General features: G+C 52.4%; 1 protein-coding gene and 1 pseudogene across 1 annotated transcript; one reads left to right on the top strand and one right to left on the bottom strand.

Moving 5' to 3' along the window:
* Positions 1-48: 48 nt before the first annotated feature.
* Positions 49-2,663, top strand: LOC149810922 (ADP-ribosylation factor pseudogene; annotated as a pseudogene).
* Positions 2,664-3,866: 1,203 nt separating this feature from the next.
* Positions 3,867-13,261, bottom strand: LOC149810921 (uncharacterized). The gene is made up of 13 exons (XM_089994067.1): positions 13,156-13,261; positions 12,733-12,937; positions 12,478-12,625; positions 12,338-12,400; positions 11,925-12,044; positions 10,367-10,475; positions 9,423-9,584; positions 8,651-8,808; positions 7,506-7,810; positions 6,682-7,027; positions 5,856-6,152; positions 5,065-5,347; positions 3,867-4,156 (listed from the first exon to the last, which is right to left on the bottom strand). Exons 1-13 carry the CDS (start codon positions 13,259-13,261, stop codon positions 3,867-3,869), a joined length of 2,592 nt encoding a protein of 863 aa, XP_089850193.1.
* Between the last annotated feature and the right edge of the window lie 2,677 nt (positions 13,262-15,938).

Raw genomic sequence — 15,938 nt, 5'->3', positions numbered from 1 at the left:
TTCGAAGGATGATCGATTGGAAGGGTCGTCGGTGAATAATCTGGCAGCATGGGCGTGAATTTCTCCTCCATATTGGCTTATTTCTTCCCCCACAAGCAGTGCAAGCTTATCTTGGTGCGTTCTCCCTGGGTTGTAACCCTATGTGGCCGTTTGCTTGCGAGAACATTCACGCACGCAATCGGACTTTCAAGTCATTATACGCAAAAAACCACAGCAACCGTGATGCCACTTCTCTCTTAGTGTATGGGTAGAGTTGCATCTTGCTGTCATATTTCGCCTCTATTACACAATGACCCACCCGAGATCTGAGGTTAACGGTTGACACATCGGATACTGTTTGAATGAAACATCTTTTCCCTTGCGAAAGAGGTGGCTGGTGCGTGAAACGTCATGCGCTGTGCGCTCGCAGCGCCTGCCAGTCAACCTGGTATGACTCTCAACGCAGGTACGTTGCCTCAAGTAAGGCTCGCACCAGGACTTGTTTCAAGACCTCACAGGGTACGAGGTACGCTAGTGTGTCGCCATACGCTTTGACGGGCAATTATATGACCTTGGGTATGTGAACCCTGCCTCTGTTCATCCTACAGTGGACCCGTCCACAAACAGCCTGCAGGCCTGGTCAAGCTGCCCAATGCCCGAAACTGACCTGAAAGTTTGAGCATGTTCACGGTCTGCATGTGAGTTGCTGTCGCCTACAGCACATCTGTCTTTCTACACCGGAGTTTGGCACATGCACTTGTGGCTCCCTCCGTTGCAATCAGGGTGGCTTGGCCACATGTGTTTGGTTTGCCCTCCTGACTTGTTCGAGTGTGTTGTTGTGCAGGTGGGACTCGACAATGCTGGGAAGACGACAGCGTTGTACCGATTGAACCTGGGACAGGTGGTGACTACAACGCCCACGATTGGCAGCAATGTGGAAACGGTCAAATACAACAACATGACTTTTGAAATGTGGGACTTGGGGGGGACAGTCCAGCTTGAGGCCATCTTGGAGCATGTACTTTGAGGGGACAGATGCCATCATCATGGTCGTGGACAGCACAGATCGAGCTCGAATGTCGATTGTCCAGCAAGAGCTGGTGAACATGCTCTCGGATCCCATCCTCAAGCGCTGTGCACTGCTGGTTCTGGCAAACAAGCAGGTGCGGCTCTGTCTGCAGCATTGCTGCCAAACCTTGGCCGAGTGGGTGGGATGCTTTTGAGTAGTTCGGCAGAGGCAAAGCTTGGGTGGCCTTTGCTTTTTGTGTAATGAGGACAAACTGGAATGAATGAGATCCTTGATAGTGCACAGCAGGCCACCAGTGGCAGGCCTCGTATCTGCAATAGGGGCTTCCCAACCTCAGTTTCGGTGTCTGTCACTGTGCCTGGGGCGCATGAATGGAGACCGCGACCACTCCCTTCTTGCTACAAATAGCTGTAGGAGCCTCGCAGGCTGGATGTGCCTGGGGCAAAACACATTGGGATAGGTCCCTCAGCGATGCTTTTTCAAACTACCGTGTATGAGGTATGTATGTTTTTTCAACACTGCCGCATCCACATGGACTGAATGCCTACCTCAGCAGATGCACCGTTTCCACTGTTTCCAAGCAGTACTTCGAGTTGCCAATGTCCAGGTGGAAGTGGTCATGGCGTAAACAGATACATCATTACATCACATACATAACGGCAGGAAATAGACAACATGAAACAACGACAGCACATTCGAAGTGATACAGATACGTCATCGTCATCATTCCAAGCTGCACTCCATGGGGAGGTGGTAATGTTGTATATAGGTGCATCATCACCTTTCCCCAGCTGTGCATGGGGTGGTCGAAGGCCATATGGCCATGCTGCAGTATTACCTGGAAAAAGGGCGTTACATCATCTGACCGTGCGTGGGTAAGAGCTTTACAAGCTCTCTCTACAACCGGCTGCCGTGACTGGTTTCAACATTGCCAAGGGCCTTGCTTCAAAAAGCAATGAAAATCCGAGAGCGACATGAGCCAGGCGCGATAGTTCGTGCTTTTGTCCATTGCGCGAAGAAATTCATGCACACACCCTACTCCTCTGAGGCTTGACGCTGTATGTTACGTTATTCCCCTTGTTCTCAATCGACTTGAGTAGCATGTAACACGTACTCGAGCATCGATTCCTGCAGCTGGGATGCTCGCCCTGAGCGTTTGCAGCAAGTTGAGGAGACGATGCGAAGTTTGTCGTGATTGGAACTGCCGAACACATCATGCTCCGTAGCTTGTGAGTTTGAGCTGCCAAAAGCTGCTGGGCAAAAGCAAGCAGCACCTGAGTTGCTGAGGGCGACATGTACACTGTCCATACCATGATATGCAAGATCCTGAATCTCCTGAATCTTGCATATCATGGTCCAGCTGCAACAGCAAGCCAGTGTTTGCTTGTGCAGATCACAAGTACGCAACAGCAGTCATCTGATGATGATGTATCTTTGAACAACACTGCCGCATCTGCTCAGTGGTGATGTATTCATGTAGGACCTCAAGGATGCCATGGGGGTGATGGAGCTCACTGAGGCGCTGGGCCTCCAGAAGATCACCTCCCATGACTGGCAACTTCAGCCCTGCTGCGCCACCACCGGCGACGGGCTGCTGGAGGGCTTGGGCTGGATATCGCAGCGCATAAACATCCACTTGCGCAATAATCGGCCCTAGCCGCGGCCTGGAGCTTGCTGAGCGCGCTCGTTTGCTGATGTTGGTTGTCCAAGGAAGTAGCATAGACGGCCCGCAGGAATGTGCAAAAGAATGGAATCTGCAAAGAAGCTTCGCAAGCGCAGGAATGTGTGAAGTTCGTGCAGCTCGAGGGCGGCCCGCAGCCGGAGGTGGGGAAAGTGTCACGGGAGCGGGGGGATGCGCTACTCTTAGAACGGGACGCTTATTCAAGCAGGGATGATGCAGAGCATCTGGCAGGGACAGTAGGGATGGTTTGGGGCAAGTCAGGGCTTTGTAGGCCTCGTTCCCCGTTTCTCCGGTAGATCTTGATTGTACACACACACTGACGCATCAATGCAGCATTTGGGCATAGGTGATGACTGTATGGGCCCTTGCTTGGGCAGCTAGGAAGCTAGGGCCTTGCCAGCCATGGGCTCAGGCTCAGGTGCCAGGAGAGATTCCACGACATGTGGTTGTTTTGCAACCTTTTTTGAATCAAACATGTGCGCCTTTGGCTTTTCACAGTTACTAGTAGGCACGAAACTTGCCTGAAACTTCCACTGACGTCCATCCAGACCTACATGATGCATCTTTCAACAATACGACCGCATCCACATGGACAATATCTGGACATAGTGTAAATGAAATACATCACCACTGCACTGGCATTCGTTGGAATTCAAACATCTGCAAGTGTTCTTTGTCCATGCATTCCGAAGGGTCGTGGTGCGACTCGCATGCGACGTCTTTGCCCCACAGACGAGAGACAGACCTGGTGTCAGACCGAGGGGCAGATTGCACTGCAAGACTTGAACACAGGCTGCGCTAAGAGTCTGATACCTCTGCTGTGTGGAGCCGCAGTCTACACAGAGGTGGTTATCTCGAGATGTACAACATCTCCAGATTATTTCGAGATATGCATCTTGCATGTGATGCTGCTATACACATGTGTGTTACAACGAAGCGGGAATACACATACTTCATTCAGTGATGACTCTCTATGTTACCAAATCTACAGTGCTGTAATGCAAGCAAGAAATGCTGCTTTCTCACTTGCGGTACCAGGCAACCACCATCGCTAACTTATCTGCTCAGGTCTGTTTACAAAGCTGCTCCCGCATGTGCTGAGTGTCAACATGTATACTATGCAGTGGAGCCTGAAACTCATTGCTCTCGTTGCCAACATGACTTGATAACATGATTTGATCACAGTGACATGTCATCAGGGTGGTCGCGTTGCGCCTTGTTCAACATTCGCAGCATGTCGCTAGAAGCATCCGGAATGCGCGTTCCAGGGCCATACACCGCTGCCACGCCCATGCTCTCCATGAAGGCGTAGTCCTGTGGCGGAATGACCCCACCCGCAACAACTAACACATGCGTCATGCCACGATCTCGGAGCTCCCGCATGAGTTCAGGCACCAGTGTACGGTGGCCTGCCGCCTGCGATGAGATGCCCACCACGTGCACATCCGAGTCCACGCAGCAGATGCTATCTGCACACGCGCAGCATAGGCATCGTTAGAGCTGTGCAAAAGCGTAGCTGGCTGTGCATTCGTTGGATCAGCACCCACACAATTACATGTGAAAGGGTGGGACAGAGTGCATTTACACCGAGCTACCGTGACCGTTTTAGCCCTTGCTCAAGGGGCTCTTTGGACGGCAATCAATGCTAGCGGAACCTGTGTCTGAAAATTTTCAGCATTTCTGGTACCAGAGCTGCGCGTTTGAACACACTTACTCATCGTTCCCTACACCATAACCATGCTATGCTCTGCAAGATTCTGCACCCGCGCTCACACACAATGCATGGTCCAACCACATCGCCGGATGTTTTCAGAGTGCGCGCAAATCCAGGTTATCCTCCTAACAGTCTCAGAGCTGCCAAGCATTGCGAAACACCGCTGCTACCGAGCAGCGTCATCCCGAGCGCCCCACCGCCACATCTGTAACGAGGCGAAGTACGAAAGTGCTAGAGCAAGATGCAAGGAGAGGTTTAGGGTCGGAGAAGTTCAGATGCAGCGTGAACGATGGGAGGAAGGGGGGCAGGCGAAGCGTCACAAGAATCGAATCTGCATGGAGCATAGATTCTATAGATGTGGATGCAATCGAGCTGCACACGGCATGCCGTAATCGCCAACCAGTTGTTTGACGATCGGCAACACCAGCCGCTGATGACAGGCCCACAGTACCCCGACGTGTGCAACACGATGCAGAGACTCATAGGAGCCGCACTACTAGGATCCCTAGTGATTTGCTTTACCCTGTGTTTGTGTATCAATGCTACCGCATCCACATGGACGAAGGCTACTTGGTAATCAAGGCATGATGCATCTGTAACGTCTAAACATTGTGAAGCGGATCGGGCCAATCGGCAGTGCTGAGTAAAGCAAGGGGCAGTCACCAACCTCAGCTGGTGTCTGAAACAAGGGTCCAACATCCACGTCCCAGCCCAAGTCTGAAAGCCCAGTCGCCATGACGTGGGCGCCGCGGTCGTGGCCGTCTTGGCCCATCTTGGCGATGAGAATACGCGGCCTCCGACCCCGCAGTGCCGCGAAGGCGTCAGCCTCCTGTAGTGCTCGACCCATCTCGTCACCTGCCTGCCCTGAGTGGTCAGCATAGACGCCTCCAAGTAGGTCGATACGCGCTTGGTGCCGGCCAAACACAGCTTCCAATGCATCTGATATCTGAGTGCTGCTTCGCACAGTCGGTCACGCTGTGGGGGGCTACACGAAACGTCTGCAAGAGATAGGTGAAAGATGCAGGTACAGAGATAGGTGTGCCGTAGTCTAGACAACAATTGCCGTGCCTTACTTTGCGTTGCACCCTCTATGTACAAAATGCTCATGCGAAATTGCATTGAAAAAACGCACGATTTTTTGTACCTGTAGGTACCTTCGGAGCCATGTTGCGTAAAGCTTCTGATCAATGTTATCTAGACTATGGCACGTGCTTGTACCGAAGTACTCGAGTTTATGCTTAGTCTGCGATCAGTGATCCTTGACTCATCTGTGATGCGCCTGCTTGCCCTTCTGGCATGCGTGCTCGGATTGCATGCTCGCCCAGACAGAGGAAATCGCGAGGCTTGCCTCAGGTTTTCAGTTCTACTACCTAGTGTCCACATCCAGCGATGACCATTCCTGAGTGGTCACAAGCGTCCCCTCTTAATTCTGGAAAGCAATTGGCATCGCATACCTCGCCTAGAGTGGCCCTAACTCGCGCAGCATTGACTGCCAATTCCAGAAGGTTGCTACGCTTTGGTCTGTCCGGTGAAGGAGAAGTGGACGAAGTCGACAAAGGTGATGACGAGGACCCCGCAAAAGCAGATTCTCTGAGGCTTTCGAGGGCAGCTTTGACAGCTGACTGGTCTCGAGAGGCCTTGATGCGCTGCAGTTGCTGGACCTGCTGCTTTGCGACCTCCACATTGTCAATGGACCGCACTTTGAGAGGCTCGTGGAGCTCACTCACGTACTTGTTCACACCAACAATCACCTGCATGGTTGACACAAAGGGCGTTTTGGTATGCGGCATCACCATGTGCATGGGCGACAAGGTGACTTTCTGAATGTAGCTTTAAATGTCATATACGTACGTGATTGATACCACACCACACCAGGATGATGCTGGAGCTTACTCGTGAACCCTGTGAAGCACGGTGCAAGGGCCGCATTGGATGCTGATGGCTATGGCTGGCAGCGGAACGTATGATATATACGTCCATTGGAGGCATGATGTGCTCGCATCAAACACAATGCGCATCGGTTGCAGAAACTTGTGTTGTCTATGTATGTGGGGCAAGCTCGGAAAGGGCTTCGGCTGTTAGCAGCTGAGGCGTGGGAAGCGTTTAGACAGTCTTTGTTTGCATTCGCTGCGGTCAGGAGCTGCATGTTCAGCTGATGAGGCGGGGCTGAATTTAGCACAGATGAACTAAACCCCAATTGAATTTTCAAGTTTCAAGTTCATGTTTGTAATAGTCAAGTATTTTGAGGCCCATGCAAGCGATCCAAGAGACTCAGCACACCTGACTACCAGAGTCTATCCGAGCTTGCTGTCGAGCGGCGCATTCTCGGATCTTACGAGTGGGCCACCCCGCGTTGACCGCAGCAGTCATGCCCCCCATGCGGTCAACCTCCTCAATCAGAGCCAACGCAGAGCGCTCCATCCCAGCAGTGAGGTTCTCCATCATGTATGAGCCAGCCCAGGGGTCGGCGACCCGGCGGAGGCCGGTCTCGTCTCGCAGGATCAGCTGCGTGTTGCGAGCCACCCGAGCGGAAGCCTCTGAAGGCAGCGCTAGCGCCTCGTCGTACGAGTTGGTGTGTAGCGATTGTGTGCCGCCCATCACAGCTGCCATCGCTTCTACTGTCGTCCTGCGCGACAACATTTCTTCTAGTTCGTGCAGCTTGACTCTCGAGTGATGGTCATGGTGGCGCGGATTTCCAAGTAACGTTGTCCAGACACCACTTGAGCGCTTCATCAGCTTTGCGTTTCAATTTTTCTCTATATCCGCCCCGGCAATAAGATTGGAAATTTATCTGAAGGATCAATTTAGGTACCTATGTACCACGAGCACCTGCGTTATGTAATGTTTCCTGCTCAATGGTTGTCTGGAACACGGTAGTGCTTGGAGTTGCCGATGTCCATGTGGATGCGTGGAAGGAGTGAGTGGTGTCCAGCTGATTGCGGTCGCAAACTGGATGAGCGTTATCAACAGGCCTGTTCTTGGGCCTTTGATAACAAACACACCCCGCAACCCCAAAACGATGTGGCTTGGATCGCTCCTTGCACACATGGAGTGAAGCTTTTGTGGTTCTCTCACAAAGTCGTGCCGACGCGAATGGGGCGCACCTGACAATGTTGTTGTAGGGTTCTTGGGCGGTGAGCGAGTAGCCGGAAGTCTGGCAGTGTGTTCGGAGCATGCAGGACTTAGGATTCTTGGGCTTGAACTCTTCCTGAACAAGGTGTGCCCAGAGCCGTCGGGCGGCGCGGAGCTTGGCGATCTCGACATAGAAATCCATGCCGATGCCGAAAAAGAATGAGAGTCGTGGTGCAATCATGTCGACGTCCAGCCCCACTTTCGTCGCCAGGCGCAGGTACTCCAGGCCATCTGCCAGCGTGAACGCCAGCTCGTAGTCAGGCGTTGCACCTGCCTCCTGCAGCATGGCGAGTCGCTGTCATGCACGGCGGCCGCAGTGCCGCGGGGCGCGTACATCATTCAGGGTGTGTTGTTGTTCACAGCGCCCACACAGCGACTGGACCACCGCCCTCCACGCCTCGTTGTATCTTTACATGGCTGGTTTTGTCAGAATCGATGATGGGGGTGGGGGGTTCGGCGCTGTGTGGGCGCGATTAATGACACACCAGCTCGATGATTTTATTGCTGAGGTACGGATCGCTGACAGCGGCTTCAAAGCATGATTGGTGTTTCAGTGTGTTGGCGCCAATGAGTGTTAGATAGCTTGTAGACGAAACATGGGAATCAAGTGTTGATCCAACCACCCTCTGACCGGTCCCATATCCGTCCCAAACATGCAGACGATGCAGTTGGCATGTGACGTGTGAGTCTTTTGGTCCGAGAAATGAAGCGCGGGCATGTCAACCCGGTCTGCCGTGCCTTTGATTCGTCGTGTTCCCATTCTTGCTGAACCAAATCTGTGATGCGAGCTTTTGCCAAAATACGGCCCAGGTCTTGCCATCCATGTGGTTCTAATAGGACTGAGGTGAGCTTGTCAAACAATGACCTTCACAACATCGATTCCCACGAAGACACAGTGTCCACTTCAAGCACGCAACACAGCTGAGCTGGGAATGGCACATGATGCCAGGGTTGTAAACTCAGGTTCAACAGAGAGTCAGCATCACAATAGCTCAAGCTGAAATGCCAGGGTTGCAACTCGATATGTGAGTGCTAACATGTAAACGTGTAATGTTTCCCTGCAAGGACATGCTCAAGGCACACTCAAGGTTGCAGGGTTCACTGGATGGTGGCGCACCTGCATGTGGTACCCTGAGATCGAGATGGGATGGAACTTGGGCATGTGGTGGCAGCAATACTCAAAGATGTCTCCCACAATGCGCATCGATGGCTCGGGGGGATAGATGTAGGTGTTGCGGACCATGAACTCCTTCAGAATGTCATTCTGAATCGTCCCTGAATAGCATGCGGCCTATCTTCAGAGAGGGCGGAGTCCCAGCAAAGGACTTGACTTGGTTGCTGCCACCTTCAGAGGGACACTTCAGAGGAGCGCATGCAGAGGGAATACAAACAGATTGGTTTGGTTTTCTTCTAGATAGAACAAGAAACTTTTTTTGTTTAAACAGGAGAACCCATTTGGTGTAACGAGAACATGATTCCCGAGTAGTTCTTGGAGTTGCCAATGTCCTTGTGGATGCGGGTAGTGTTGTAAACATACGTCATCATCAGAACAAACACATCCAGGAAGCACAGCAAGGCCCAAACAACGACATGATCGCTCTCCTAACGTTCCTTCCCAGAGGGCTTCAACCCCATCACCTTCAAACAAAGAAAAGGGATAGAAATCCGCCCTCAGCCTCCGCCTCGTGTACTGGCTTCGAAAGAATACAACCAATTCTAACAGCGAAAAGAAACGATCTTTATTCGATGGAGGCGACCGCAGTCTCCAACAACCATCTCCTGAACGTTTTCCGGCCCTCATGAGGGACCCTCAGAGCGTAGCCTTGTTGACACGGCTCTGCGGGTGAAGGCATGCAGGTAAATATCTGAATTGTGTAGGGATGGAGCACCTGTGAGCTTTCGGGATTCGACGCCTTGCTCGTTTGCAGCGACGATGAACATTGCCATGACTGGGAGCACAGCCCCGTTCATCGTCATCGACACCGACACACCATCCAAGGGGATGCTATCGAAGAGAACCTTCATGTCCTCTACCGTGTCGATCGCCACACCTTCATGCATGCGAGGCTCGTTACTATTGCAAGGTCTCCGTCGACTCAGGAAATCAAGCAATCACCTGAATGGATCACGGCATCTGGAGGCACGAAAATGCGCAAGCGCCCGCAAGTCAAGCGTAAGGGCGAGCACTTTCTTTGACCGACACAATTTGCCCCGCTAGACAACCATTGCTGTTAAGCATACGCCAGAGCCCGAAGGCAAGGGCACAAGCGGTTATGGTAGTCGTAAATGACATGGACAGCCTGCTCACACTGCACAGAGCTGGCCTTACTGTTTCCAGGGGCGCATTCACGCAGTAAAGATCTGTGCCATCCCATGTGTAACCTTGCCGATGGGGATGAGACACATGCAGTGCTATCGATATGGACACACTTCTCTTTGTTGTAGAGTCTTGCAATGTTTCTTGGGTGTTATGAAGCCAGTTCTACAGAACGGGGTCGACCAAAGTGACGATGGCCTCAGCCTTGTCAGCACCTAACTACAATGCTATCCAAGCCAGTCAGCACAGAGGCATCGCAGTTCCGAACAATGCCGCATCTCCCCGCCAAACTTTGGTGGCAAAAAGGCAGAGTACGCCACACCAGCTACGCCCCACACACATCCCCCCATGACCACTGTCAGACTGACGTAACACTCTTGGCCCGGACGAATGCTGCACAGGCACCAGCAACCCAACAGCACTGTTCGGAGCTGGAGACCCCAACCAACTAGCTGACACATGGTATGAGTCATGCAACGCTCAGCTTGCCATGTGCCCTCGTCGAAGCCCACGCACCCGACAGGCCAACGTCTCCAGCGGCTCTAGGGTTGTCTGAGTCATAGCCACGGTGTGTGGTCAAGTCAAAAGCAACGCTCAGCCCCGTCACGCCCCGTTTCAAGCTTTCCTGCAGACACTGCCGCTCTCAGGTGACGGCACTTCAGGTCAGCCTTGCATTAAAACACGCAGACTTCAGGGTGACCAGTTCGTACGACCCCCCACGACTATTTCTTAGCAGTACTACAATCACAGGTCGATGGTAACGAATTCCTACCAGCGCGTACTGCAAACAATAGTCTACTTTGACAAGGAAGAAGCAGACTATTTCAAAAGATCAGTCTTCTGCTTTCTTGTCCTGCCAGTCCGTCGATAGCTGAGCACCAGTGGTGCCAGCAGGCTGAGCTTGTACAAAAGCGTCCATGTCTTGTACAGAAAATGCCGATTCTCATTATCTGAGTGTTGAGTGCCAATCCCAAATGATGATGATGATGTACCTTTTCACAATTTGCCATTGTCTATGTGATGTAATGATGATGTACCTTTTTACAACACTATCGCATCCACATGGACCTTGGCAACTCCAAGAACTACTTGGGAAATATATGCACAAATTGCATGCTTATGTGCGGCTCGATGATAAATAAATAAATCAATCAATCGGGGATCACGCCATGCCCCCGGCGCCGCAAGACGCGACGACGGAAACGTACCCATGGGGCTTCGGCCTCATGCCCAGGCCGAACCTGGGGCACAGGCGGGCGCCCTTCCTGGCCTCCACCACCAAGCACCTTTCTGTTAACCTCGTTTCAGACCTGCCGGTCAGCATCGGATATATGCAATTCATGTCACAGATCTGGAACTGGATGATGAGCGCAGCGGACGCCCAAAGCGGGTGGAAATCAACGAGAAAGGAGCCTGCCACGATGTGACCGACAAACTTGCAGCGCATGACTTGACTGGACAGCGAGCGACACAAAGATCTCATCCAAAACTTCTACTAACTGACCTTTTGCATGCCGCCCCATCAAAAGCTTCTTCAGTTCCATGTGCAACATCCACCGTCCCAATAGGCCGCCCCCTTTGCAGATATCAAGCACAAAATGTGTACAACACATCGTCCGATGTCACTGAGTCGTTCTCACGTGCAGGCACCCCAATGCTGAATGAAACTGAAGATGCCGGAGCCTCCCTCAGTGAAGCTACCTCACGGCGGAGGGCGCAGGTCTAACAGCTCTGACTGCTAGAACAGCACTGACAGTTCTTATTGGAGCAAGCTCATCCTTACTCAAAAAGGATTCTGCCAAGGCGCTCACCATCAGCAGCCTCAGTGTGGTTGACTGCAACGCAAACAGCCTGGTTCGAAGGCAGACACTACAACATGGCCACGTTCCGTGCCCCTCGTTCAAGGCGCATCGACAAGCAGGGCGCCACAGTTTTCAGCATGCTGAATGCTAGTATGCACACATACGAGTAATCCACTCATAGGATGCCAAGCCGTTCATCTTACCATCGCGCCTGTTGAGGAACACAGGTTCATACCGTACAACGTGAGCGCAAGTATGTTCCAGAGGCATGCCTTGTAGAAGGAGTTCGACTCACGGGCCGTTGAGAAGCCTGCATACTGCCGGATGGTCCATGACTGGTGTGTGTACATGGTCGCGTATGGTCCACGGGTGTAGGGGAACACTCCTGGCACCTGCGGAAGCAACGCACGCGGGTTTGCACATGACGACGTGCCACTCTTGTACGGAACGATTCCACTTCTGGACTGCGCCTGGCTTCAGCGATGCTCAAGACTACGCAGCTTAGGTTGTATGGGTATGACTTGCGTCCAGGCTGGTCGGCGCCAGCAGATGAGAGTTCTTTAGCAGGAATAGGTACATTTTGTCGATGGCCCTTTGCCCAGTCAGCATCTCGCGCAAACCTCAATGAAAAGCACTAAACTGTTTGCCACCTGAGTATGCTGCAATAAGATGAGAGACAACTTACCTCGTCATTGTTGCCTTCATCTGGAACATCTTCCTTTGTGTACACTGGTTTTAGATGCAAACCCTGAAAATCAACCACTGTGTCGGGATTGATGCAGGGCACCAGGTCCAAAGATCCAGCATTGACACTGCAAATAGTACCTCCGAAACGACGCTCGTCAGGTGTTCAATCGAATCCGACTTTAGATCTTTCTTGGCAAGCCTTTCCCATTCCGCAATGCTCGAGAACCTCGCCACAGCTCCACCTACAAGCTCGTTTGGCAACTGAAATGCTGTGAACCAGCTTTTCCTGACGCATGTAGATAACCACATAGCGTCCACGCAAATATATGTGTGCTGACGCCCTGCTGCTTACATTGTCGCAGTGTTCGAGGCCAGAGCTCGACATTTACCAACAATTGACCAGTGAACGCAAGCCAAGCATGCATGTGAGCTAACTGTTGCGAGGCATGGCCATTGGCAATGGCATGCATTCGTGCCATCGGCGGTGGCACCGCGCCGTGCAGCTTGCACACGTCGTCGATGTGTCGGATGATGACGCAGCATTTTGCAGCAGCTCGGAGGTGCGATGCTCCGCTCGTTATAAGGTGGCAGGTGACGTCTTCAGGTGATCAGGTTGCAGTTGCATAGAGTAGGACCGCGTCAACGCCGGCAGCTAGGCCTCTGCAAGACCAGAGCTGAGTGCCGAGGCGCAGTGCTGTCATCGGCTTCCAACAGATAAAGGGCGTGATTTATTGAGCACCGAGCCTTGCGCGAGATTTATTGCACCTAGAGATGTATAAATGACACACATGTGTCTACACGTGAACGACAATCTACCTGTCGCAACGATGTACTTGAGCACAGTCACCACTCCAGGGCGGCATCTTTCCCTGAAATTCGCACACTTGACAGAAACATAATCCAGGTATGCAGCATACTGCATACTTGCCTCAGATGGTAATGGTAGCACTCATTCACAAGAAGTATTTGGAGTTGCCATGCCCATGTGAGTTGTGGAAAGTTCATCGTCATCACCATCTCTCACACATATGGGGCCTTTTGCTCCCCGACTTGCATAATGCCCACGCCTGTTTGGCACAGAACGAAAGCAGGGCGCAGCAGCGCGCTGGTGATGCAAATAGACATTGCGAAAAGGAGGAGGGGCTGCAGAGGGAAGGAGTGCAATGACGCAGATCATCAACCAGGTGGGAGCCTACGGTACTGGCCTGTGGCGGCACAAGCTTCGGGCAGGGCACATGCCTTGATCAGTGGTGATGGTGGCTGTACGCGATCGGGAGTGATCTGGATGCCGAGGAAGTCCTTGACTTCGGCCTTGCGGATTTCGAAGAGCTCTCCAATGCGATTGACTGGCGATGCGCCACACCCCCCATGTGGTCTGCGGGTCTCAATGTCTGAACATCCTGTACTACTGCTAAACGTTCAAAGGAAATCGCACAAGAGTGCCTGTCTGAAAACTCTCTGTCCCAAATTTCAATACATTATTGGTCGAAAAGACGGGATTCTTACTATTCATCTTCTGGGGCATCTATGGAGAATCTTGATTGAATATACCTATATTTCGATCAACCAGTTTACTTGGTCGCTGCGCTCCCTCGCTCTCTCGCCCTACTGGACAGTATCTGAAGCACAAGCGTATGTATTTGCATGGTAGTGCAAAGTACATAGATTCATGAAGATGTATGTCGACTTACGATGAACGTGGAAAAGCCAGGAAGTTGAAAGTGACGGAGGAGGTTGTTGCAAACGGGCGATACGTTTCTTGAGGGACATGATCTATCGAGATACTTATAGTTGAATGATTTGCGGGTTTGGGGCAAAGTTTGAACAATAGCGTGTTTGATAGTTTGCGGCAATATAGTGTATGCTGTTGGGGCTAAAGTGGGGGTTGAGCCCCATTCTCATGAACCACCTGCTTCAGAAAGCACCTCTGCCTGTGTTGCCAAGTGCACTGCCACCAACCCATCGTCGACGAGATCCAAGTGCGCAAGCAATCAATGAGCACGAGCCCAGCGCGCTGCCGCTAGAGGCCCATGTCATCATGCTGTCAACATCACCAACTGAGCACGAAAACAAAACAGTCCCAACAGCCCAAAACATCCTCAAGACTGGCCGTCAACCCTCACGTCCCCGTCGCTGTGGCCCTGGCCTATTCCCCCCGTGGCGCGGTCGCTGGTGGACGGGGGCATCAAAGCCGGGGCGCCTGACGGGGCCTGAGAACGCAGCGGATGCCTGTGTACCTAATGGCGCCATCGATGCTGCTGTTACAAGCGGCGTTGTGTTGCGCCACCTCGCGACCTCTGGGTCTGCTGGTCAGGCGGTTGTGAAATGGAATGAATGCGCCATCCCAAAGAATTCAGCGTTGACAACGGGCGAGACAGCCAGAGCTGATCCTGCCCGACCTCGGATGGTCCGACTGACTCTTGCTATGCGCAATCGTGCCTGCCTCCTTCTGACCCAGTGCTTTTGCTGCAACCGCCCTTCAAAAATTGCTGCTCATCCAGTGCGGCCAAACCGCTCGTGATGTCGCTGCTACAGCTGGGGATCCTGGTCCGCTCAATCACTGTTCTTGCCCCGATTGCGGCCGTTACGTGCAAACATATGGACAAGTTTCACACTCACCAGTTTCACACTCTTATGCTCGCCTAGCGATCAAGTAATTGGTATCATGGTGTTGCAGTGCACCTGGTGCTAGGCGTGGAGAGTGGAGGCGGTGGCGATGATGATGATGTATCTTTCTTAGCTCATGCCAGCGGGCCGCGCGTTTATGACAGGCTTGCTTGTTCCGACCGCTGACGTTCAATGAGCTGTATCACTTCGAATGTGCTGTCGATGTTTCTTGTTGTCTATTTCTTGCCATTATCTATGTGATGTAATGATGATCTATCTTTAAGTAGATTTGTAGCTTAGGCGCCGCATTGCCTCCCGTGCTGGGATTGCGTCATCCGTTGAGCCGACACTCCGCAGACTGCCAGGCACTCAAGCCGCAGCCATCGCACCACACTCTGCGGCACGTGGAGACATCTTGTTCATATTACCGGGCGCGCTCACAGCCGCCGACATCTCGGTTGTGCACCCCAGCGCACCCTCCCACGTGCAAGCCACACACGTGGAAGGTGGCGCAGCAGCTGCACGGGATCAGCTGAAGCGGACAAAGTATCAATCCGCTGACCCCTATGGCTACGCCTTCAGCCGGCTGTCGCATGAGACGTTCGGCCGCATGGGCAAGCCGGCAATGGAGCTGCTCAATATCATAGCGACAACAGCAAGTGCTGGAGGTGACGATATCAAGGATGGATTTGCCACCAATGCGCTACGGGAACTCAGCATCGACCTATGTAGGGGCAGCGCTACTATGTACCGGCATTCTCTTCGAGTTTCGACTCGTGCCAGCGGCCGCGCGTTTATGACAGGCTTGCTTGTTCCAACCGCTGACGTTTGATGAGCTGTGTCACTTCGAATGTGCTGTCCTTGTTGCTTGTTGTCTATATCCTGCCATTGTCTATGTGATATATGATGCATCTTTGCACAACACTCCTGGCAACGCAGAAGTGTCGTTAAATGAATATAAAGATCCATAGGGTATCACTGGCTGCTGCTGT

This window comes from Nuphar pumila, unplaced genomic scaffold, assembly GCF_984573655.1.
Source record: "Nuphar pumila unplaced genomic scaffold, dmNupPumi1.hap1.1 HAP1_SCAFFOLD_168, whole genome shotgun sequence".
In the NCBI taxonomy this organism is placed as follows: Eukaryota; Viridiplantae; Streptophyta; class Magnoliopsida; order Nymphaeales; family Nymphaeaceae; genus Nuphar; species Nuphar pumila.
This window is presented reverse-complemented; position numbering and strand designations above follow the sequence as displayed.

Excerpts from the sequence above, each read along its gene's own strand:
- LOC149810921 (XM_089994067.1), bottom strand. The coding sequence starts at position 13,261 with ATGCAGTATGCTGCATACCTGGATTATGTTTCTGTCAAGTGTGCGAAT. Across the intron at positions 12,401-12,477 it reads TGACGAGCGTCGTTTCGGAG|GGTTTGCATCTAAAACCAGT; the intron begins GTACTATTTGCA and ends GTTGATTTTCAG. Across the intron at positions 9,585-10,366 it reads TGGAGACGTTGGCCTGTCGG|GTGTGGCGATCGACACGGTA; the intron begins GTGCGTGGGCTT and ends GCATGCATGAAG.